Below are 27,012 nucleotides of genomic sequence, written 5' to 3'. Positions count from 1 at the left end.
AGTGCCTCTATCCCTCATTCCCTCTCTTGATTCAGTAAATTGTAAATTCAGTTAATTCCAGTTGTAGTTGTAAGCCCGTGAACGTGTGTTATCCCGCGATCTGTGCGTTTCGCGTCTTGGCTCACGTGACTTTCGTGAGATAAATAAAGTTCATTTTAAATAAATGAATATTTTATTTATTAATTAATTATAACAGGAATAAAATTAACAAGGGTAATCCGCGTTGTGTGTCAAGATGGTATTAAATTTATTTGTTTAACAAAAAATTAAAATAATACATAATAATAAAATAAAAAATATCGTTGGGAAATAAAATCAAGTTAATTCATTATTAATTCTTTAATTTTCTTTTTTGTTATAGTGTTAGTTTTGAGATATTTCACCAAGTTTTTCGTCAAGCTAATATTTCTCGTACTATTGGTAAGTTTCCAAATTTTGAATAATTTATGTTCACATTTTGATTTTCCATCATAATAGTCTGTATTTGTGTACGTATATGTCCTTGATTTTCGCGATATTTCATTAACACCATCCAGTGTTTTCATCACTACGTAGGGAGGTATGTAGGTACCTACCTACTTGGATATGGGATATGACAACTAGGTACCTTGTATACTCGTACCTACGCTTAATAGCCCCAATCATCCAATTAACCTTTTGCTTAGCTAAGTGAATAGCTAATTGACCCTAATATGATGTATTTTTCTGGGATGTAGCCTACCGTAATCATGTTAAGCAGATAGATATTGGGTATTTTTTTATTAAACAAAATTTTCGACACTCTTAGGTGAGGTAAATAAATACCTACAGTATGGTAGGAGGTGGGGCGTGCCTTGTATACCTACGCTTAATAGCCCCAATCATCCAATTAACCTTTTGTTTAGCTAAGTGAATAGCTAATTGACCCTAATATGATGTATTTTTCTGGGATGTAGCCTACCGTAATCATGTTAAGCAAATAGGTAGATATTGGGTATTTTTTTATTAAACAAAATTTTCGACACTCTTAGGTGAGGTAAATAAATACCTACAGTATGGTAGGAGGTGGGGCACGGTTGGTCCAGTGGTAACGCGGTTGCTTGCCATGCAGAAGGTCCCGGGTTCGAATCCCACCATCGATAAAAATTTGTACTCGTTTTTTGATTGCACATATTTCAACGGGTTACTTTCTGGTGTTCTTGTGTTGACCCAGCACCTAAATGGGGAGCATTGTGTCTCTTCTCGCCCATCTGATGAGAGGCGTACTACGGGATGGGCATGCTACGACACAGACCACTTGCGTCCAATGTAGCAGTTGTTTCATTGCTACGAAATAAAATCGGCGGTGTAAACTTATTTCGCAGATTTTGATAAAATGTTTGTGACACTAGTTTCGGTAGCTAGGAAATCATCATCATACATTGTACCCTACCTTACATTACCTAGGTACTTACCTATTAATCTTTGCATCAAATACCCATTTTGATTTGTTTGGTTCATTGACATCTAATAAACATTGATGGTTTATACCTACTTTTTAGGGTATATCGCACACCTAGATCAAAAGGTGAGTATGTCAAAAAATTGAATTTTTCAGAAATCGAAAAAAACCTTTTATTTTCCACATTTCTTCATATGAAACGCTCTCTTTAGTATTTTTTACTTTTTTTTTAATTACTTTGGGTTCGAATATTCATATAGCTCTTGTTGAATTCCATGTGCGCTTGTACCTTGTAGATACCTTCATAATCTGCAATAAACTCATTTTTGAAAATTTGTCAGTTAGCTCTTTTAGGATTTCCCACATTCAACTATTCAACTCTCGTCAAAGTCACTGCTTTGGGTCGGGATTGTGTTTTTGGGTCACTAGGAAGCTATTCGCTATGAAAACTCATTTTGAATAATATCCAGAGAAGGAGAATATTAGTGGAGATGCCGAAACTTCCAGCCTCTCTGTACTGGAAGAAATAGGGAGCAAATACCCAATAGTAGAGATGTCTCATTGTAGTGTGAAAGAAATTTTATTGGAGATGCCAAAACTACAAGTTTTCCAGTCGCTCTTTACACCCCTCTCTCACTTCCATGAATTCATATGTAATGGGTCAATAACAATAGGTAATAAGGTATGATGTAGGAAGCTAACTTTTTTTGCACCAACTTTTTTTTTCTCAAGTTCCAATTTAGAAAAAAAATCTGGTGTAAAGTTGAGATACCAACGAGGAATGTGAGAGACATGCGCAGGATAAAACTCTTTACAGACTCCTTGGTCCTTGGCTCTCTCTCTCTCTCTCTCTCTCTCTGGCTGATACTTCGCTCATATATAAAACTGGAATTCCATGAGGCAATTGCATACCTTGAAACAGAAAGAAGACCAGTGCTCGTTCTTGATAAACATTTTGTACTCTCAGGTATCTACACATACTTACGTACATGACATGTGTAGATACTGCATACGTTTTTCTATAGAACATTCTGAATAGGTATGTATACCTACTCTCATAAGTTCTATACGCAATATCCTTACGTATCTATAGGAGAGATAAGATATGAACAGTATTGTTTTAACCTCGATAAATGTAGGTAAGTACCTATTGTTAGTTTAATCGCTCAATTTTGCTTTGCATTTGCTGAACAAACCAAAGCTCACATCATACTCCGTGAGCTATAACTGAAGCTTCAGATACCTTTTCTATTTACTTACATACCGTATCTAGTTTTGGGAGGATTAAGGTCTTATCCTTACCCTTCGGAAGCCCAGAAGCAATATCTAGACTCCTTCTATGTCCCAAGTGTTTGTATTTTCAGATAATTTTCAGTGTCTTACACCCATATTTATGAACAAAATGCTGGCTCTTAAGTTCGTGCTAAGCATAGTCTCAAGGCATTTGATTGGTCAATTTTTTTCGATTCCCGTCGGAGTCGAAAAAGGCTCTGTACCTACTTGAATTTTGCGGTGCCCTCTTGAGGACACCGACCCTTCATGAAACCGGGTTTCGTCAAAGTTTACTAATCTAATAGGCAGTAAGAAAACTTTTGCTGATTGAGACCATAATAATAGTCATACACATTGTTTTCCATGATAAAATCTATGTATGTGGTATGTTGTGACTCACATACTGACATGAGTAATTAAGAATGTCGGTAGGTTGTCATCCAACATAGGAATATGTACCTACCTATCATTCTAATAGTAGGTATCATCAAAGTATTACAGGAAATAGAGCGGGAACTACCTATATACTTATTTATATGTATTAAGGAGCGCGGTAGCGCTCCGCCCCGCCAAGTCAAGATAGGTATTACATAGGTACCTGTAGCTCAACTGAATATGAAATACACGTATTTAGGTATTTGTGACATATTGAGACGCTCCTTATTTACCTATGGGTCTTAATACTCGTAGATATTTATTCTTATCACTAAAAAAATCCCATTGCAAAATACTCCAAATCTAAGGAGGAACTAGGTAGGTCTTATTCAAACTGTCTGCGGTCTACGCATACGTACAACCTACACGCAAATAATAAGATAGTAAAGTTACATGTACATTGTACAATCGAACCTGTCTAATTAAGACCGTGACGACCGTCTAGTCTAAATGGGAAACCTGAATACCTAAACGGGAAAAATTGCCGGTCTATTGGATTCCCAATTAGACAGGTTCGACTGTTATACTCATATAAAGTTCAACAAAGGCTCTTGAAGTCTTTCGTTTGAAAAACGCTGAAAGCAGAAAGCTCACCCTTTGCTGAAACTAATGAAAGAAACATAGATTTTGCTCGTTAACAATAACTTTGAAGTTCGTTTGAAAAACGCTGAAAGCAGAAAGCTCACCCTTTGCTGAAACCAATGAAAGAAACATAGATTTTGCTCGTTAACAATAACTCCTATGATACTTCCGCGGCCATTATACAAACAAAGGAAAATTAAAAATTCATAATAATACCTACTTGAAGAAAAAAGAGAGCGAATAAGAAAGGGGGAGAAAAATTACGCATAGAAAGCATGAATCTTTCGCAAGCTTTCACCATCGCAACCCTCCTTTGTTAGACGAGGGTAGAGCAGTGAACTTATAAAGGGTACAAACTGCATTGTACATTTGTACATAAATGTATGGTAAGCTTGGAACACAGGTGTGCGAAATATAGCCTGGTGACGTCCAACCTTCCACAATTCAGTAACTCTCCATCTCCATACAGCCATATAGGTACATGTTACGGTCGTCAGAAAAGCCTGGACTCCGCAGCAACCCTCCTTTGTTAGACGAGGGTAGAGCAGTGAAAGCAGTGAACTTATAAAAGGTACAATGTAAGCTTGGAACACAGGTGTGCGAAATATAGCCTGGTGACGCCCAACCTTCCACAATTCAGTAACTCTCCATCTCCATACAGCCATATAGGTACATGTTACGGTCGTCAGAAAAGCCTGGACTCCGCAGCCCAGGCCTTTTCAGCAAATCTTTGCTGGAACTTTCAATGTACTTTTAGACCTGACAGCTGGAAAAAACACTTCTTTCAAGACCCTCCTTTGTTAGACGAGGGTAGAGCAGTGAAAGCAGTGAATTTGTAAAGGGTACAAACTGCATTGTACATATGTAAATGTATGGTAAGCTTGGAACACAGATGTGCGAAATATAGCCTGGAGACGCTTAACCTTCCACAATTCAGTAACTCTCCATCTCCATACAGCCATACATGTTACGGTCGTCAGAAAAGCCTGGGCTCCGCAGCCCAGGCCTTTTCAGCAAATCTTTGCTGGAACTTTCAATGTACTTTTAGACCTGACAGCTGGAAAAAACACTTCTTTCAATGTGTAAACTAATGTAAACACTTTAGTTGGTATTTTCCTTTTGGAAACTGAGACGGTTTCCTCTTTTCTGACTTCTGAAGCTCGGCGAAGTAGCGCCTGTACTGAATCATTGGATTATCTTAGAATTTCTTGAATCCTATTAGGTGGTCTATCTTGAAGAGGAGAAATCGTTTCAGTTTCCGAATGGAAAATACAGCTTTTCAATCTAAATTTCATATTAAATAGAGGACTAGAGGGTATTATCCATCCATTCTAACTTTGTCTCATTGTTTGATTCCAGGGTGCAATGGGGACCATGGCGGACTATCTTGAAGAGGAGAAATCGTTTCAGTTTCCGAATGGAAAATACAGCTTTTCGATCTAAATTTCATATTATTATTATTTTTTTTTATTTTTAAATGTAAGCAAGGTTTTAATTTATAAAAAATTACACCTATTCTGTACCAAATACATGAGACCTTGTTTAGACTGCGGGAGTAAAGGGACTTTTCAGTCTCATTCTGGCAGTATAAACAGGGTATATTCTATTCTATTCTATTCTATTCTATTCTATTAAATAGAGGACTAGAGGGTATTATCCATCCATTCTAACTTTGTCTCATTGTTTGATTCCAGGGTGCAATGGGGACCATGGCGGAACCCTGTGGCTGCCTGTCCAAATATTTCGTCTGTATAGTCAGCTTCCTCCTCTTTGTAAGTATTTTTACATTCCTCATTCTGCCTAAATTTTCAATGGTCAGATTTTTTTTTTCTTGAATGATGGCCGGAACCACAGCCCGAGTTTAAACTTAGCTTAAGTTTAACTTTTGGATTGGCTAAAAAGATTGAGATCAACCAATCAGGCGGCTTAATAAAAGAGTTAAAACTTTTTTTTTTAAAGAGGTTTGACAGAGGGAACTGTAACTGCTATGGTCTTATCGTCCCGAAATCGAAGAGAGAAGGAAGACAGGATAGGAGAAAGCCAGCCGTTCTGAGAACGAACATTATCCCATCAGGATAAAATCCGCCCCGGGCGGGAATCGAACCCGCGGCCTAGCGCTTACAAGGCAGACGCACTACCAACTAAGCTAACTAGGCTGGCAGCTCTTTGACTTTAAAACCTCGCCTAAGTCAGCGCAACTGTTCTATTGATTTTCAGAGTTAAAACTTTAAACTCAGTTCAAAGTCGGATTGTGATCCTGGCCATAAGTAACCAATAATCTTCTAACATCTATACTTGTAATTAAACATCCAACCAGGTAAAATGCCTATTACATAGAAGCATAATAGATAGATAGGTACGTAGGTACATAATTATTGTCTATATCACAGCATTACTAAGTGCCTCCTTTGCAATCAATTTCCATATTTCAATAATCTTTTTACACTGGTAATGTCGCCACTGGTCGCATATAGTGCCGATCTTCGCAGAAAACGAAGAAGTTTTGTACAAATTTTTGATAACATTCCAATAAATATGTACCATTGGACCAACATACATGAAATTGTATGTTGGTCCAATGGATTTCCGGGGATTTGCCTACATTATTTATTCAAACAATTTACCTATTCTGGGCATCGAACCAAGCTTTAGTAGTGTATTCACCTTGCACAATTATCATCTAGGTGTGAACTGGAACCATTACTAAACTCGCCTCTACTGAAGTTAATATATATATATTTGGATTTGGTTCAAATTTTAACCACGCGTTACTTACGAGTATTCAGGTTTCCCATTTAGACTAGACGGTCGTCACGGTCCCAATTAGACAGGTTCGATTGTACAATGTACATGTAACTTTACTATCTTATTATTTGCGTATATGTAGGTTGTACGTATGCGTAGACCGCAGACAGTTTGAATAAGACCTACCTAGTTCCTCCTTAGATTTGGAGTATTTTGCAATGGGATTTAACACTTGCTCTGTTATTTTAGAGGCATCCATAATTCACATTCACATTCGAATTCCTAATTTCTTAATTAAGAGATCGGGTTAAGTACCTATAGATCAATATACATAACATGCCATCCTCGCTATTACATACTTACAGTCAGTGGTACGAGTAACTACTTACGGTTTATGGGCTGGATTCCGCTAGATTATACATATGCGTATAGGTAGGTACATATAATTATGTACTTGCAAAATTTATTCACATAGGTATATACCTATTAGGTATGCATTTAATAGTGTGTTTATTACAACACTTTGGGTAAATTAGGATTGTTTTAGGAGAAAAAGTCCTGAATGAGGACTAATGAGGCGGTCAAATAAAAGTGGCAGTTTTGGCATCTCCACCATTTTCCTGCGTGTAGGTCTGGGCATAAACAGAGACCTTGTGCTTCGACAAAAATATGTATAATAATTACAGATGTAGGTTGCAGATATTATGAAGATGAACTTAAAGAAGAAATGTTACCTATATTTATGACAAGTTCACCATTTTGCTTTCAGATATAAATATTATTACAAGTAGTTACAGAACGTAGCTAGGGAAGTACATATACATAGATAGATAACTTGGTATACTGTAGGTATATCTGTAATGAGTATTGAAGAAGTAATTAGCGAAGCTATAAATTATTATTAGCACCTCACAGCAAAACGTAAAGGTGACAACATAGCCATCATCAGTGGAGGTAATATAGGGCATCCACCTACTGTAGGTATGTATAAATTTCAACATAATTGCGGGACCTCCGGAGAAATACGTAAAAGGCGAAACCAATGGATTGCAAACCTAGTACCTATGATAATCACACAATCACGGAAGTTGTCAAGAGTATCAAGAGGAGTGGCTGGATGGAAGAGTTCCTTCAGGAGAACCCTGCCAGACATAATTGCGGGATCTCCGGAGAAATACATAAAAGGCGAAACCAACGGATTGCAAACCTAGTATGATTATAACCACGGAAGTTGTCAAGAGTATCAAGAGGAGTGGTTGGATGGAAGAGTTCCTTCAGGAGAACCCTGCCACTTTAAAAAAAAAGACTGAAAAAAAAGTAAAAAAAAAAAAAAAAAAACATATAATATGCCATTCTCGCTATTACATACTTACAGTCAGTGGTACGAGTAACTACTTACTTACGGTTTATGGGCTGGATTCCGCTAGATTATACATATGCGTATAGGTAGGTACATATAATTATGTACTTGCAAAATTTATTCATATATTAGGTATGCATTTAATAGTGTGTTTATTACAACACTTTGGGTAAATTAGGATTGTTTTAGGAGAAAAAGTCCTGAATGAGGACTAATGAGGCGGTCAAATAAAAGTGGTAGTTTTGGCATCTCCACCATTTTCTTGCGTGTAGGTCTGGGCATAAACAGAGGCCTTGTGCTTCGACAAAAACATGTATAATAATTAGGTACATATGTAGGTTGCAGATATTATGAAGATGAACTTAAAGGAGGAATGTTACCTATATTTATGACAAGTTCACCATTTTGCTTGCAGGTATAAATATTATTACAAGTAATAGGGTACAGACCGTAGCTAGTGAAGTACATCTACATATAGATAGGTAACTTGGTATACTGTAGGTATATCTGTAATGAGTATTGAAGAAGTAATTAGCGCAGCTATAAATTAATATTAGCACCTCACAGCAAAACGTAAAGGTGACAACATAGCCATCATCAGTGGAGGTAATATAGGGCATCACCTACTGTAGGTACAAATAAATTTCGACATAATTGCGAGATCTCCGGAGAAATACATAAAAGGCGAAAGCAATGGATTGCAAACCTAGTATGATTATAACCACGGAAGTTGTCAAGGATAACAAGAGGAGTGGCTGGATGGAAGAGTTCCTTCAGGAGAACCCTGCCACTTTTAAAAGAAAGACTGAAGAAAAAAAACATGAACATAAACCCGACTTCACTTCTGACTTTCGTACAAGCTCATCCCTAAATGGAATTTAGCTAAAATAGGACCTCATTATAACAAGAATACTACCCCCCGGTACTGATGACTTTATATTAGGTACCTACATCTATTATTGTGCTAATTATTTGATCTACTCTGCTGCCATTCGTGCATTACACAAGTCTGAGGTTTGGTATTCTGCGTCTGACAGTGCATAGATTTGTCACATGACACGATAGATAGATACTGGTGAAATAAATGTGACAGGTAGGTATCTACTTACCAGCTACCATGATCTTATTACTGGTATTGTGGTACCTACTACTAATGATTTTATTACTGATTTGGTACCAAACTACCCATATTTTATGTTGTGGTATTTTCTGGGCTTTATAAACCTTGCTGAATTCTGAACTCAATAAAACTGTAACTTCAACTTTGAAAACTTACTCGTGTAATTTAGTACGTAATACGTTACAGTAAGAAAGAACCTAATAAATATACCCACAAACCTACAGATTTGCTATAATAGTGCTAAGTTTTCCACTTTCAAAATCTTAAAATAACACTTTCGTTCTTGGTACCTGGTCGTACCTATAACAAAACACTAACTCATTTGAAATCAGCCATAACTAACATACAAATAAACACATTAGGTACCATACTAACTCCACCTACACAAATTATCACGTCCACAATAGCAAATTTGCTGAAAGATTTATTTTTAATAGGTCCGAATTGCAGACTAAATCGTGAACAAGTATTTAGCTTCAATTCATTGCTGGTGTGTTTACAAAATACCTAAATAACGCGAATTTGAAAGGATTAACACAATAACATCAAAAGTTTGAGCGTAGTGTTTCCTCGAATAAACATTTACTTAACGAATAAACGTTGCGAATGAGAACGGTTTAAACACTGTTAAACCGTTAAACGTAAAGAATAAAATTGTTAAACAGCGCTATTTCACGCTCGCAAATTAACACTTTTGACGATCGCTTGTAGCCTTGGCCTTACCTATACTTCATGAGTGTCTCTGTAACTACTTGTAATAATATTTATATCTGCAAGCAAAATGGTGAACTTGTCATAAATATAGGTAACATTCCTCCTTTAAGTTCGTCTTCATATCAAGGTACCTACAACCTACATAATTATTATGCATGTTTTTGTCGAAGCACAGGTCTCTGTTTATGCCCAGACCTACAGGCATCAGGATAATAGTGGAGATGCCAAAACTACCACTTTTGTGCGAGTTCCTTCAGGACTTTTTGTCCTTAAAAACAACCCTGAATTATCCAAAGTGTAATAAACACTCTCTTAAATACATATTAGTAAATTTGCAAGTACATAATTGTATGTACCTATACCTACCTAAATATAATATGCATATGTACGAGTATAATCTAGCCCATAAACCGTGAGTCGTTAAGTACTGTACCACTGTAGGTATGTAATAGCGGGAATGGCATGTTATTTATACTTAACTCGATCTCTTAATTAAGCAATTAGGAATTTGAATGTGAGTTATGGATGCCTCTAAAATAACAGAGCAAGTGTTAAGGGGGGGGAAATTTTATTTCTCAATTTGTTTATTGGTCGAACATAGTTTGATACTAAATTACTCGTAAGTAACGCGTGGTTAAAATTTGAACCAAATCCAAATATAGCTTCAGTAGAGGCGAGTTTAGTAATGGTTCCAGTTCACACCTAGATGATAATTGTGCTAGGTGAATACACTACTGAAGCTTGGTTCGATACCCAGAATAGGTAAATTGTTTGAATAAATAATGTAGGCAAATCCCCAGAAATCCATTGGACCAACATACAATTTCATGTACCTATGTTGGTCCAATGGTCCATATTTATTGGAATGTTATCAAAAATTTGTACAAAACTTCTTCGTTTTCTGCGAAGATTGGCACTATATGGTCGGAGCTACGGCCAAGGCTCCTTTGAGGACGCTTCTATTCATTAGCATGTTTCATTTATTTTCTCTTGAGTCGGTAGTAGGCTATTTTAGATGGTCGGTTCTCCGGTGTGGACGCCTACTTACCATATTTCTTCTTTCTAATTCATGTCCATTTTGTTTTCTTCGCTTACAGATAGCCGGATCGATTTCAGTTGCCGTGGGGCTTTGGGTACACTATGACAAACAGTCCTTCTCCAAGTTCCTCACCACGGTTGACGATTCAGTCCAATTTCCAGGGGTAAGTTATCTCATGAATCATATCATGTGCAAGTATACATACGAATTATTTAATAGTTGTAAATTACAAGAAATTAGTTATTCTTTCCTAGACCACTTGAGTAGTATCATGTGCAAGTATACATACGAATTATTTAATAGTTGTAAATTACAAGAAATTAGTTATTCTTTCCTAGACCACTTGAGTAGAGCTCTCATCCTTTCCGTAAACAGTAGCGTAGTTATAGTAGTTACCTACCCGTACAAGTGAAATATACGTGACACTAAGGAAATGTCGGACAGTACCCCATTATTAACATCAACAGATGTAAGTACTACCTACTTACTTTTTACAGTATCATCAGGTACTTACCTAACTGAGCATTTTCAGAGAGTTGTAAAAGTGGGAGTAGGTAGGTACCTACTAGATTCGTATAAGCTTAACCCATCTTTTAGGGCTGTTTGCCCCTACACCTAAGCCTCAATGTGAGCTTTTTGTGTATGACTAAATTAGGAATTAGGTAGATGTAGGTACCTTTTAAGGCGTAGCCAAAGTATTAGAGGTGGATTTATTTTATAATAAGAGTACGATGGATGGCCTTTTCGATTTGTTTATGGCCAACATTATTGTCTGTTTGCCCCTACACCTAAGCCTCAATGTGAGCTTTTTGTGTATGACTAAATTAAGAAGTAGGTAGATGTAGGTACCTTCTATAGCGTAGCCAAAGTATTAGAGGTGGATTTATTTTATAATAAGAGTACGATGGATGGCCTTTTCGATTTGTTTATGGCCAACATTATTGTAAGCTTGGTTAATATCCATGAAAAGGCTGACCAAGTCTACCTACCTACATAGGTATAGGTATGTATTCTAACTTATATAGATCTATATCTATAAGTTAGAAAAAAATCCTCCCTGAGCTGTCTGTGAGAACGATAGCTTGATTCTCAGCAGTCAGAATCAATTATAAGTTCTAAACTGGTAATTAAAACGATATAACGTTAGACAAATCTGCGTGGGGAAAATAGATCATGAGATCTGCTCTGAGCAATGGTTTGCAGTTATTGTTTTAAGTATATGTTACCGGCAATCTATATAATACGGGCATTCTATGTAATACCTAGTCATTCCATGAAATTCCCAGAGTTCTTAGGCAAAGTGTGTAATGAATAGAATGCCGGTAACATATACAGAGTGACTCAAAACCTCTGTGAAGTAACTTCTTTTCCGAATGGTTTTCACACTAGGCTTGTACACTAGAGGTCTCGTTTTCGATTCCCGTCGGAGTCGAAAAAGGCTCTGTACCTACTTGAATTTTGCGGTGCCCTCTTGAGGACACTGACCCTTCATGAAACCGGGTTTCGTCAAAGTTTACTAATCTAATAGGCAGTAAGAAAACTTTTGCTGATTGAGACCATAATAATAGTCATACACATTGTTTTCCATGATAAAATCTATGTATGTGGTATGTTGTGACTCACATACTGACATGAGTAATTAAGAATGTCGGTAGGTTGTCATCCGACATAGGAATATGTACCTACCTACCTATCATTCTAATAGTAGGTATCATCAAAGTATTACAGGAAATAGAGCGGGAACTACCTATATACTTATTTTTATGTATAAGTAATACATAGGTACCTGTAGCTCAACTGAATATGAAACACACGTATTTAGGTATTTGTGACATATTGAGACGCTCCTTATTTACCTATGGGTCTTAATACTCGTAGATGTTTATTCTTATCCCATTGTAAAATACTCCAAATCTAAGGAGGAACTAGGTAGGTCTTATTCAAACTGTCTGCGGTCTACGCATACGTACAACCTACACGCAAATAATGTTCGCTTACAGATAGCCGGATCGATTTCAGTTGCCGTGGGACTTTGGGTACACTATGACAAACAGTCCTTTTCCAAGTTCCTCACCACGGTTGACGATTCAGTCCAATTTCCAGGGGTAAGTTATCTCAACGAAAACAAATCCCTAGTACCAGCCAATCACGCTGAAATCGTCTGACAGACCCAGGTCTGAAGCTTTTCCCGCCACACACGTTTCGACTGTTTGACAGACCGCGGTCTTTATGTCAAACCTAGGTTTAGGTCGTTTTGAGCGTGAGTGGCTGGTCTAGTAAATATCGAGTTTTAGGAATACTCTTGAAGAGGTTTGACAGAGGGAACTGTAACTGCCAAGGTCTTATCGTCCCGAAATCGAAGAGAGAAGGAAGACAAAGACAGAATAGGAGAAAGCCAGCCGTTCCGAGAACGAACAATATCCCTTCAGGATAAAATCCGCCCCGGGAGAACGTACATTATCCCTTCAGGATAAAATCCGCCCCGGGCGGGAATCGAACCCGCGGCCTAGCGCTTACAAGGAATATTCTTACTTAAATGTAAGGGTTGCATTTGTGTTACTCTTGTTTACCGAATGACATAAAACTATGCCTATCCCATTTCTTTTTTTTTTATGTCATCGAAAGCCAGGATTTACTATGTTATTTGTGCTGACAAGAAAGCGGATAAGGGCTGAGGTTTATTACTGCTGTCTTCCGTTCCATGTAGCTCCCTTTAGTCCTTAGTACCTAGCATTGTAGCAGCTACAGTTGTAACTTTTCCTTCGCGTAGGTATACAAGTGACTTCGAAGTTCACTGTGCACTCCATGCTTGATTGAACTTTCAAAGTCTCCCCCTATAATAAACAAACTTGGAAACATAAAACAGTGGTTGTTTGCCCCTACACCTAAGCCTCAATGTGAGCTTTTTGTGTATGACTAAATTAAGAAGTAGGTAGATGTAGGTATCTTTTAAAGCGTAGCCAAAGTATTAGAGGTGGATTTATTTTATAATAAGAGTACGATGGATGGCCTTTTCGATTTGTTTATGGCCAACATTATTGTAAGCTTGGTTAATATCCATGAAAAGGCTGACCAAGTCTACCTACCTACATAGGTATAGGTATGTATTCTAACTTATATAGATCTATATCTATAAGTTAGAAAAAAAATCCTCCCTGAGCTGTCTGTGAGAACGATAGCTTGATTCTCAGCAGTCAGAATCAATTATATTAAGTTCTAAACTGGTAATTAAAACGATATAACGTTAGACAAATCTGCGTGGGTAAAATAGATCATGAGATCTGCTCTGAACAATGGTTTGCAGTTATTGCTTTATGTATATATATGTTACCGGCAATGTAATACCTAGTCATTCCATGAAATTCCCAGCGTTCTTAGGCAAAGTGTGTAATGAATAGAATGCCGGTAACATATCCAGAGTGACTCAAAACCTCTGTGAAGTAACTTCTTTTCCGAATCAAAGTTCATACTGGATAAATGTTCACGCAACTTCAAACTTCAGAAATATCTCGCTGATAAGAGTGATATGAATGAATCAATACTTAGTCTGTCAGCTAATGAGCTAATTGAGGGTTTTAAGAAGTAGTCACAATCACCTATAGGTATTGATAAGTACAAAAAAGTACAGTCAGTCATCAATTCATCACTCTTAGATAAGGAATCCAAAAAGGATTGTCACCGGGTTTACAAACCTTCATGTGTATTTATTAGCCAAATCCCCTTTAGAGATGAACTGAATGTGGGAAATCCTAAAAGAGCTAACTGACAAAACTGTTTTTTTTTTTTTTTTTTTTTTTTTTTTTTTTTGTGGAAAAAAAACTTATCAATCGTGCTGGGAGGCGCGCGAACGTCAAGAGTTCGGACTGTTCGGAGCGATTAGATTAGGTGATTAGGTACCGCGGCACTGAAGGTGTACACAAGCTGCGAATTGAAAGTTGAAAGTGTGTTGATATTTGAATATTATTTTGACATGTGTGTGAACTGTGTAGTATAATCTTCTTCCGCCAATAGTAATAATGAAGTTCATTGTAACCATGCACCATGCAGATAGAAACATTTAAATAGAACGTTAATAGTTTATGCTAATGACTTTTTATTCTGATTGCCCTTTCTCTCTCTCTTTCTCTATTTCTTTCTCTCTCTCTCTTTTTATTTTTTTCTCTGCCTATCGAGATAAATACCCGAGGTATGTACTTATCAGTGGAGATGCCAAAACTACCACATTTTCAGTTACCTCTTTCCTCTTTTTTTTACTGCTTCTTTCTTTCTCTCTCCCTCTCCCTCTCTCTCTCCCTCCCTCCCTCTCTCTCTTTTCCTCTCTCCCTCTCCCTCTCTCTCTCCCTCTCTCTCCCTATCTCTCTCTCTTCCTCTCTCCCTCTCCCTCTCTCTCCCTCCCTCCCTCTCTCTCTCTCTCTCTCTCTCTCTCGTTTTCCGGTCTTCCTCTGGTATCCCATGTACCATTGTACCTACATTATTACTATACACATCACTTCCATACACATAAAAGCTCATAGCAAACACAAACATAGTACCATAGTTCTATCTCTGGTTATCTTTCAAGCTTTACCCATAATCCCATGAATATAATTGCGGACATTATTATTTCAATTGTTAAGTTCTCTATCTTGGATTCAAATATAATATCCTTTCTAATATCTAATAATAATTCATTGTAATACTTTCTTCTCATTCTTACTACATACATACGTAGAGATGGGTAATACTGAATACATTCACGATCCGTATCCGCAGATACGGATCGAGCGTCTATCCGATTACTTTAGTGAGTACAAAAGTATTCGAATACTTTTTACTCGTACTCATCATAATATCATCGCGTAGGTAGATACAGATACTTCAGCAGGTCGCAAGATCCCAGAGCCCAGAGTTATAAATAGGTAGGTAGGTACCTAAGGAGAAGAAAATAAGACTAATAGGTTCAAGAACTCAAGAACAATTATTATTATTAAAGTTTTTAATGTATTTACATTGAATTTACATTAAAAACTTTAATAATAATAATAATTGTTCTTGAGTTCTTGAATTTTTTTTAGGTTAAATCTCTACCTTTAGAAGAAATTTGAAATTTTAGAATTTTAATATGTAGGTACCTAATACTTTTACAAATTGAGGTGAACTAAACTCACAGAATGGCCTCGAAAATGATAAAAGCTCATCGGGCGGTCACGACCCAAATTATCTGGCCTTTCAGATGTGTGGTTTGGTGACTCTCCTAACAGTAGTACCTACCACAGTGCCAGTAATAAAATCATTAGTAGTAGGTACCACAATACCAGTAATAAGATCATGGTAGCTGGTAAGTAGATACCTACCTGTCACATTTATTTCACCAGTACCCAGTGCGTGAACGTCAAGAGTTCGAAACACCACGCCGCCCGGCCTATTTTCTGAACATCCGATCCGATGATTAGATAGATTCGTAAAAGCTTAACCCTTTAGGGCTATCTAGCCTCTACACTTAAGCCTCAGATTGGCCTTTTTGTGTATGGAGTTAAGCGATGATTAGGTATCTCTTAACTGTTACTGCGGCACTAAAAATGTATACAAGCTGTGAATTGAAAGTTGAAATTGTGTTGATATTTGAATCTTATTTTGACATGTGTGTGAACTGTGTAGTAGGTATAATCTTCTTCCGCCAATAGTAATGAAGTTCATTGTAACCATGCAGATAGAAACATTTAAATAGAACATTAATAGTTTATGCTAATGACTTTTTATTCTGATTGCCCTTTCTCTCTCTCTCTCTCTCTCTCTCTCTCTCTCTTTCTCTTTCTTTCTCTGCCTATCAAGATAAATACCCGAGGTATGTACTTATCAGTGGAGATGCCAAAACTACCACATTTTCAGTTACCTCTTTCCTCTTTTTTTACTGCTTCTTTCTTTCTCTCTCCCTCTCCCTCTCTCTCTCTCCCTCTCTCTCTCTCTCTCCCTCCCTCTCTCTTTCTCTCCCTCCCTCTCTCTCTCCCTCCTTCCCTCCCTCTCTCTCTCTCGTTTTCCGGTCTTCCTGAGCAACTCTGGTATCCCATGTACCATTGTACCTACATTATTAGGTACTATACACATCACTTCCATACACATAAAAGTTCATAGCAAACACATAGTACCATAGTTCTATCTCTGGTTATCTTGCAAGCTTTACCCATAATCCCATGAATATAATTGCGGACATTATTATTTGAATTGTTAAGTTCTCTATCTTGGATTCAAATATAATATCCTTTCTAATATCTAATAATAATTCATTGTAATACTTTCTTCTCATTCTTACCACATGAGAGAGCTTTCATTGGGAGTAATCTGTTTGGACTGGGACTGGTCAACTTTTGGTCCTCGGTGTGATTTTAGCCCTATGAAATGGTTCCGTTTGAGAAAACGTTGTTAAATAAAGGATTACCTCCCAAACTTGATTTTTTACTGGCCTAAGAAACACAGTTTAATTCAATAGAAAAGTAAACAAATATCCACCTTTTTGGTTAGGTACTGGTCCAGTCGTCCAGAATAAGTAAGTTATCCTTAGTACAAAGTTTAGCCAGTCCTGAGAATCGAACTACCTATCATCGGTTTGAGCGTGAGTGGCTGGTCTAGTAAATATCGAGTTTTAGAAATACTCTTGAAGAGGTTTGACAGAGGGAACTGTAACTGCCAAGGTCTTATCGTCCCGAAATTGAAGAGAGAAGGAAGACAAAGAATAGAAGAAAGCCAGCCGTTCCGAGAACGAACATTATCCCTTCAGGATAAAATCCGCCCCGGGAGAACGTACATTATCCCTTCAGGATAAAATCCGCCCCGGGCGGGAATCGAACCCGCGGCCTAGCGCTTACAAGGAATATTCTTACTTAAATGCAAGGGTTGCATTTGTGTTACTCTTGTTTACCGAATGACATAAAACTATGCCTATCCCATTTCTTTTTTTTATGTCATCGAAATCCAGGATTAACTATTTTATTTGTGCTGACAAGAAAGCGGATAAGGGCTGAGGTTTATTATCACTGTCTTCCGTTCCATGTAGCTCCCTATAGTCCTTATTCCTTATGTACCTATTAGAATTGTAGCAGTTATAGTTGTAACTTTTCCTTTCGCGTAGGTATACAAGTCACTTCGGAGTTCACTGTGCACTCCATGCTTGATTGAACTTTCAAAGTCTCCCCCTATAATAAACAAACTTGGAAACATAAAACAGTGGCGGAACTTGATAAATATAATACCTAGGTATTGTTGCTGTATCTTGGATCCAGTATTTCTATTTCTTCAGGTGTTTTTCCCCCAAATCAAAAATAGTTTTAAGGTATCTAAACTAGCTGATTTGGTAGACTTAATGTGGAAACATACTATCATCATATCACGTCACGTGAAGTCATGGGGAGTCAGAAAGATGTAGTTCAAAGTTTTCCCGTAACATTGTATATTGTATGTAGGTAATTTTGTTAAGGATACTGGACAGCCACACTACCGTCACGTTAGGTCCCGTCACGTTTCTACCTTGTAAGTTAAAGGACATTATTTCAGATCCTTCATAAAGATAATATCTTTAAACATATGATTTTCCACCGTCCGACACTGAAAAAACAAAGGCAAAATATAAAATATGAAAAAAAAGGGGGAAAATCTGTTTTTCCTCTACACAATATAGCCTGTACGTACACATTATATGACACGTATCTATACCCTAATATCAGTCTGTATTTCTTGCCTGTTATTGTGGACCTCCCACGCATGCGTGACTAGCTCATGCCACGTGCGTAACGCAGGCCACGTGTCAAGACTTGTGCAATCCTTCGTGCATTGTAAAAGTTTTAAATTGTGTTCTGATGTATGTAGGTACTTCAGCAGAATATTAAGGAAGAAATGAGTAGCAGACAAAACATCAATAAAGGACTAGAATACATATTATAAGTAATAAAATTGTTCTACTTAAACTAATAGGTACAAACAGAATAGATAAACAACAATACAAACATAGAGCTGTTGTTTTTTCAAACAAGTCGAAGGACTTTCTCCGAAGATATGAGGAACACATTTGAACACTCGTGAAGATATGTAACAACTTTTATAAAGACTTTGGCCAAGTCATGAGTGTCTACTTAAAACTTTATAATATGTGTTGTAAAAGTTTTAAATTGTGTTCTGATGTATGTAGGTACTTCAGCAGAATATTAAGGAAGAAATAAGTAGCAGACAAAACATCAATAAAGGACTAGAATACATATTATAAGTAATAAAAAGATAATGAATGCAATATAGGGCATCTCAGTTCCTGTCATTTAGTACCTAACTGTTGCCGCCTATGATTTTATGACCTCAACGAGTTACCCACGCCATGGATTTGAAATATAAATGGTGCACAGTGCACAGGGCACTTCCAACAGTAGATGCTGAAGAATGAACCAAAACCAAAGTCTGTGAAACCGGTCTGAAGAGAATTCTTGTAAACTTGCAATGTTTTCAATCACGACTGATGCTTGTACCCATTTTGTAGCACGCCATGGATTTGAAATATAAATGGTGCACAGTGCACAGGGCACTTCCAACAGTAGATGCTGAAGAACGAACCAAAGTCTGTGAAACCGGTCTGAAGAGAATTCTTGTAAACTTGCAATGTTTTCAATCACGACTGATGCTTGTACCCATTTTGTAGCCAACGATTTTGTTTTTCCATCATATCCTCGAGCTGAATTACAAATACAGGTTGGTATGTGTTGTAACGACCATGTATATCATTGACCAGTTCAATGGTTGAAGATTTGCACTACATAAGAAAGTGGTAATAGTAGACGTCTATTTCCAGATTCCTGGACTGAAGAGAGATTTACCATCAATAGAGATTTAGGAAAACTGGATCAGCAAGATTTGAAGCGAATTATATTTCCATCTTCAAGAAAACAATGTCACAACAAAATTGATGATTCATCTATGTAAAAAATCAAATATAATCAGGTTAAACCCCGATCCGAGTAGTAAATACTGAAAATGTAGACCGAGATTAGCCATTCATCATCGACCGACAGGTACGTACCAACATTGAAACCGAGTTCTAATAATATACACGCGAAGCATGGACGTAATTGTATGAAAAGAAAACAAAAGAAGGGAAGATTTGAAGGATCATGTCCTCATTCCTCAAATTCTTGAGCCACAATTTCCTTGTTCTTCAAAGTCCTTCTCCCGTACACTTTTACATACCTTTTTCTTCCAAGGACAAGAAAAAGAAATTTCCATTTCAAGATAGCTAGAACTAGAAGCAAAACATACCTTTACATATATGTAGAAACATACCTACTGAGCGAATGTAGAAACATACTGAGACACAAATACTCAAGTAAACACTTCAACATCAGTACAAGTTCACATTTCCAGAATTTCTTATAGCCTTCTAAATCCAACAGGCAACAGGTGATGTTGATCATCCTGGCTATGATGACCATGTTGACGGTTGTTCTGAAAAGCTCTGCAGTTTTGAAGATTTGAAGGATCATGTCCTCATTCCTCAAATTCTTGAGCCACAATTTCCTTGTTCTTCAAAGTCCTTCTCCCGTACACTTTTACATACCTTTTTCTTCCAAGGACAAGAAAAAAATTTCCATTCAAGATAGCTAGAACTAGAAGCAAAACATACCTTTACATATGTAGAAACATACCTACTGAGCGAATGTAGAAACATACTGAGACACAAATACTCAAGTAAACACTTCAACATCAGTACAAGTTCAGATTCTAATAAATTTCTCACTTGATATTGATAGTTTTACGCAGACTGCCTACGTTATTGCCCACCTTTATCCTGGCATCCTGTAGCTGGCAGTGTAATAAACTCGATGATACCCAAACACCCATGATGAACAGATAAAAGGAATTGAAGGAAACAATAGAACGACGGGTTACCATAGAACAGGTACCATAACTTTGGTACTCACCAGATCAGTTCAAAGATATTTCGTTATTTAATTTATTTGAATGGGGAACAAAGCAGTCAGCCATCTGTGTATTCCACAGACTATTATTTAAGTGAGTCAAGTTCAAAACAATGTGAACGGGTACATACGTAGATTTGTACCTCTCATGTAGATTTGTATTGTATATCGTAGGTACTCGTACAAAGATTAAACTGAAAGGAAAGCAAATGAAGTGCTTACTACCAACTTAAGCGTTTGATCAATTTACAAGAATTCCGTAGTCCTTAAAAGTGATGAAGACTTCTCTGAATTTGAAAGTTCTAAATTTTCTCCCCTGGTTCTCCAATTCTTGCTTGATAAGTTGGTATCTCATCTTTGGTGCCCCAAGCATTTGAGAACCTCAGAAACTTTCTTCTTGTCAAGGAGCGGAAGAAAACCAGGTAACTGTTAACCAAAGAACTTTACATTTAAAAATTATTGCTGAGGTTTATTCATTAAATTTCGCATTCTGTTTCAGCTCTCAGGGTTCACACACCCGGATGCCTTGACCGATGTATCCCTGCTTCTGATCATCTCTGGAGGCATCATCTGCCTTGTCAGCTTCTTAGGATATTGTGGTTCTTGCTACAATTGTCCCTGTATGACGGCACTGGTAAGTTCTGTTTCCTTTTGACTAACTCTTTCAAATGCTCGTTCTTTAATAGAGGCTTGATGAATAATCGTCCCGAAATCGAAGATCGAAGGAGGTAATCCTTTGAAATGCTTTTTTCTTACCCGGCCCGGGGTTTGATAGAGAGGAAACTGTAACAACGAAGCACTTTTCGTCCCGAAATTGATGAGAGAAGGAGGACAGGATAGGGGAAAGCCAGTCGTTCCTAGAACGAACCTTGTCTGATTAGGATAAACGTTTACGTCCAAGGTAACTAGGCTGGCAATTTGATAATTCTTTTAAAATTGACTTGATTATTAGATAATGAATGCAATATAGGGCATCTCAGTTCCTGTCATTTAGTACCTAACTGTTGCCGCCTATGATTTTATGACCTCAACGAGTTGCCTTATTGAAATTTTTATGACACACATTACACATATTACCTATGCTTTCTACTATAAATTGACATGATATTGCTTATCTTATCAATATATTCTGGCCTGATAAGATATTACTTAGGTACTCGTATATATTTGACTAATTGAACAATTATTAGGTAGGTGGGTACCGCCGCTTCATGATGTTTACTCGGTTCACAGCCGATTTAATTATTTAATGTACTGAGTACCTAATGTACCTACTAGAGTCCTTGTTCCAATGCACCTTGCGTCTCATCTCCTCTATCAAGTTTACTCTTAGTTCAAGTTAATAATAAATTGTGAAAGTTTCTTCTGTCCCTACCTCAGTTATTTCTCAAAGACAGAATCGGTCTTCGGTTATGTATATTAGTGGTAGGTACGTTTTGAATTCCAAATGTTAAGGTTCTTCCCCCTCCTGCTTCAAATCGTGACATGGCTACCTCACCACACTTGTTCTAATGTACGTTTTGAATTCCAAATGTTAAGGTTCTTCCCCCTCCTGCTTCAAATCGTGACATGGCTACCTCACCACACTTGTTCTAATGTATTCAATAAAACCAATAAAATAGAGGTGATAATGTAACGTATTCCACTATCCACATCCTTGTGAATAGTGTACAATTACTATAACGAGTGTCTCTAGATCTCAGTGGACTAAATCGTGAACAAGTATTTAGCTTCAATTCATGTTTACAAAATAAATAACGCAAATTTGAAAGGATTAACTCAATAACATCAAATGTTTGAGCGTAGTGTTTCCTCGAATAAACATTTACTTAACGAATAAACGTTGCGAATGAGAACGGTTTAATCACTGTCAAACCGTTAAACGTAATGAATTGTTAAACAGCGCTATTTCACGCTCGCAAATTAACACTTTTGACGATCGCTTGTAGCCTTGGCCTTACCTATACTTCATGCTTCATGAGTGTATTCAACTCTATGTAGGTATGCGTTCATGTGCTCTCTGATGATGAGTACGAAACGTAGCTTGTCGTTTGTTTGAGATTGCTTTTAAAGGTCAAGTTAAATTAGGACCAAATGAATCCTGACTCATTTTCAATTTAACCTTGTAGGTACTACGTAGGAACATAGATAGAAAAATCGTTAGATACGTACGTATTCATGTTTATTCGACGAATAAGCAGTAAAAATCGCCGATCAGGTCAGTCCCCTCAAAATCTAAAGGAGATTCAAATTAAAAGTTCAGCAGTGTGTAGCTGTAGACAAGCTTTATCAGCACATTAATTGCGATAACAATAACAATTTTAAGAACCATTAGCATGCTAGTCTCTCACAGTTCACAATGTATGTGTTATAAAAGTTTTAAATTGTGTTCTGATGTATGTAGGTAGGTACTTCAGCAGAATATTAAGGAAGAAATAAGTAGCAGACAAAACATCAATAAAGGACTAGAATACATATTATAAGTAAAAAAATTGTTCTACTTAAACCAATACAAACAGAATAGATAAACAACAATACAAACATAGAGCTGTTGTTTTTTCAAACAAGTCGAAGGACTTTCTCCGAAGATAATTATAAGGAACACATTTGAACACTCGTGAAGATATGTAACAACTTTTATAAAGACTTTGGCCAAGTCATGAGTGTCTACTTAAAACTTTAAGAATAACTTAAGCATGCTCACTCATACCTGCATTCTATATCGATATTAGATATATTGTTATAATGATTGATTGAATAATACCCTACATTTCTTCTCACGAGCACGTATTGAATAATAATACTTACTCCATTTTACAATTTTATATACCTACATTAAGGAGTGTGCAGTCTAGTAGCTATAATAATTACCCACGCCATGGATTTGAAATATAAATGGTGCACAGTGCACAGGGCACTTCCAACAGTAGATGCTGAAGAACGAACCAAAGTCGATGATTCTCATTAAAAATATAACTGTCCAAATGTATTTTTTTCGTAAAGATCGTCAAAAATAATAAATAATCCGAAAAGATTTTTTTTTTTTCAAAGACATCAGGAACAAATAAGTCAAAGTCCTACTCACACTGACCACAATGGTTTCAACATTACATAAATAACATAAATTAGACACATCATTAATACCTATCATCATAGCCATTTCCATATAGGTAATGCTCTATGGTTCCGTTTATGGGAAACGATTTCACAGTCTTGTTATATCGAGTGTAAAAACAGCATTGGCAAAGAGAACATTCACATTTTGTGGTTTTCTTGGTCAGTGATATAATGTTGGTAATTTTAATGCCCAGCAGTATGTCTAGTAGTGTGTACATACCAACATACATTTAGGTAGCTATTGATTTATGTTCTATATTGTTCTAGGTATGTTGCTCATCATTGATTGTTGAATTCCATGTACAATTCCACACAAAATAGCAATATTGGATATTCAGTACCTATGTATGGAGATATGTACTCTACTTTGTAACTCTATTTTTTGTATGTTCACATCATGCAGTACCAAATCTGTGGCATTAGAAGGAAGGATTACACTCTTCAAATGTTCTAATCTTCTAATCCTAGAGAATTGAACGGTACATTAGTTTTAGGTTAGATACTGTTGCTGTGTCTCTGATTTGATTAGTATGATGTATGACCATTGATCATATCGTGACGAGTATCTATGTATCTTCTGGTCATTTCCATTTTGAGATCGGTATTGATTTCTCTTTTCTTTTGTTTCACATTTACCTAACTGGTTCTTCCATTTTCCCTATCGGTAACACATGTAATGACCATATTCATATCCTTTTGCAATGATGTGTGAAAGACTCCATATTATTTTCTGCAATCTTCTAAACTCATGTGTAATTATGATGTGTTGTAACTCACAAAGCGTACAAGGGAACAATTTAATTAAACTGTACATAGCTCATACCGCATCATTGACTTCTATTGGGTAGATATTTTGTGACTCTTTTCTAGACAGTCTAGGACTTATTATTCCCAGACAAAAAAAAATCCTTAAATCAACAATCTCATCTAATAAGAATACACATAACAAATGGATTCCTGGACTGAAGAGAGTTTTACCAATAGAGATTTAGGAAAACTGGATCAGCGAGATTTGAAGCGAATTATATTTCCATGTTCAAGAAAACAATGTCACAACAGAATTGATGATTCATCTATGTAAAAAATCAGCAAATATAATCAGGTTAAACCCCGATCCGACTAGTAAACACTGAAAATATATACCGAGATTTGCCATTCATCATCGACAGACAGGTACGTACCAACATTGAAACCGAGTTCTAATAATATACACGCGAAGCATGGACGTAATTGTATGAAAAGAAAACAAAAGAAGGTAATGAAGTGCCTAAAGAACTAACCCTGATCCCACACCTTGTGCAAGGTACGGTGGAAGTACAAAATATGTGAGTCGTGTTATAAACAACCACAATATTGACAGAACAATCATACTTAATAACTCAAAATAACACTTGATGGTTGAAGGATGCACGAGTAGGAGTTCAAAGGTTTCAGAAACATATCACAATTTCATCATTTACCTACATCACAATTACATCACTTTGCATAGGTAGATGCAGATGCATATTATTATTTTGTACAGGTGGATGCATATTATTATTACTAAATTGCCTTTCACTCTTATTTTTCTGACTGTACCTAGGTAATATCGGTTTATTTTATTAACGGTATATTTATGTCATTACCTGTAAAAACGTCATTTCAGAACGAACTTTATAGACATTCCAAAGGTAAAGAACTTAGCAATAAATGCAAGGGGGAAAAGAGTTTCCCATTTCCTCGCCCGATCTATCTCAGACGGTACAAAATTTCAACTCCAAGAAAAATTCTCGCCAAGGGTTAATCCTAATGCTTTCTATTGTATTGGTTCCACTCTCGATTTTCTCTAAAACCGCATCATCGACTGTCAAATCTGAAACGTGAGCATCCATTATTTATGACCAAAATGGTCCAGGTCATAGAATATGCATACTTGCATATTCTATGACATAGATGAAACAGAGGACAGTTAACCCTTTGATGACCAATGTAAACTGTACTATCTCGGTACATGCGCATAGGTCACCAAAGGGTTAATCAGGGGCGTTTCATGAGATTTTCAAGAGAGGAAACTATATAGATATCATAGGCATAGATATAGAATCCCAGATTATTCACTAAATCAATGACTGTTCTCGATTAGTGGTAAGTAGGCGGTTCGGAGCAAAACCGTAGAGCAAGGGCATCTGTGCTTCCCTAGCTTCCGTAGAAGATACGCCACTTCAGTGTTAATTCCTTATACTTATACAATATACTTATGTGTAATTGTATAGAAGGCATGTGTAATATGTGTATAATCGGTACATTGTACTTTAGACTTTATAGAGATAACATTAGGTACTTTCCTTTCAGTGTTGATTCCTTATACAATATACTTATATGTAATGTGTATAATCGGTACATTGTACTTTAGACTTTATATTAGAGATAAAATCACTTTCCTTTCAATGGCGACATACGATAAGTAAAAGAGAAAATAATCACCGAAGAGAACTGGAGACCAATAAAGGTCTTGGTGATTAGAAGCTGGTTAAAAAAAAATTATCGAAAAAAAAATCGTTTATCTTCCATCTTCCGTATCTGGAGAAAAGGAGAAATCAGTGATTGATTGGTTCATCCACAAGTATCTAAGATGTTCGAATCAATTTTGTTTTTGTAGTGGATAAATTGTCGAGTGGATTGTTAAAGTTAGATCAACACTACAGCTACCTACAATGGAGATACATAGTTATATCCGTCAACTTATCAAAGTTGATTTCATCAAGTGATTTAGATTCATATGATTGTTATCTTTCTAAAGTAATCTAAAGTATGTAGTCTTACTTGTCATTCAACAATCTGGCAATCTTCATCTCCATAAACTCAACAGGAATCCTATAACTTTGATGTAATGAGTGTCGAGATCAAGATAACGGAAAAGATTGAACTCATTATTGAATAGTTGTAAATAAATGGATATTTATCCATTATCACTTAAATCTATTTCCTTATGGTGCAAATAGGTAAATAAAATACAGCTAGCTGTGTCTATAAATCTGAGAAAGAGGGCCGTTGTTTTGGAGAAATGATGAAAATCTACGTTCCTAATTAGGGGGGAAAATGTGAACACAATATGCTACCTAACAATACTAACTTATACATATCAAGTTACCCCAGATTCAAAAACTGATATAATCAAAGGTTTATAAGAACACGAATAAGTCCAACAACAAGAGAGATCCTTAAAAAAAGGGTTTATTCTTGATTCAGAAATGTATCTAAAGATATTAAGAAAGAATGATTTCAAATAATGAGGGGAGC

General features: G+C 36.6%; 1 protein-coding gene across 1 annotated transcript; it reads left to right on the top strand.

Annotated features, from left to right (window-relative positions):
• The first annotated feature begins 31 nt into the window (after window positions 1–31).
• On the top strand, window positions 32–21,286 carry LOC108252958 (tetraspanin-8-like). Its single transcript, XM_026826775.1, has 5 exons — window positions 32–50; window positions 362–420; window positions 5,404–5,481; window positions 10,746–10,850; window positions 21,116–21,286. Coding segments are annotated over exons 1-5 (399 nt in total). The 5' UTR covers window positions 32–49; the 3' UTR covers window positions 21,272–21,286.
• The last annotated feature ends 5,726 nt before the right edge of the window (window positions 21,287–27,012 follow it).

This window comes from Diaphorina citri, unplaced genomic scaffold, assembly GCF_000475195.1.
Source record: "Diaphorina citri unplaced genomic scaffold, Diaci psyllid genome assembly version 1.1 scaffold41, whole genome shotgun sequence".
Taxonomy (NCBI): Eukaryota; Metazoa; Arthropoda; class Insecta; order Hemiptera; family Psyllidae; genus Diaphorina; species Diaphorina citri.
This window is presented reverse-complemented; position numbering and strand designations above follow the sequence as displayed.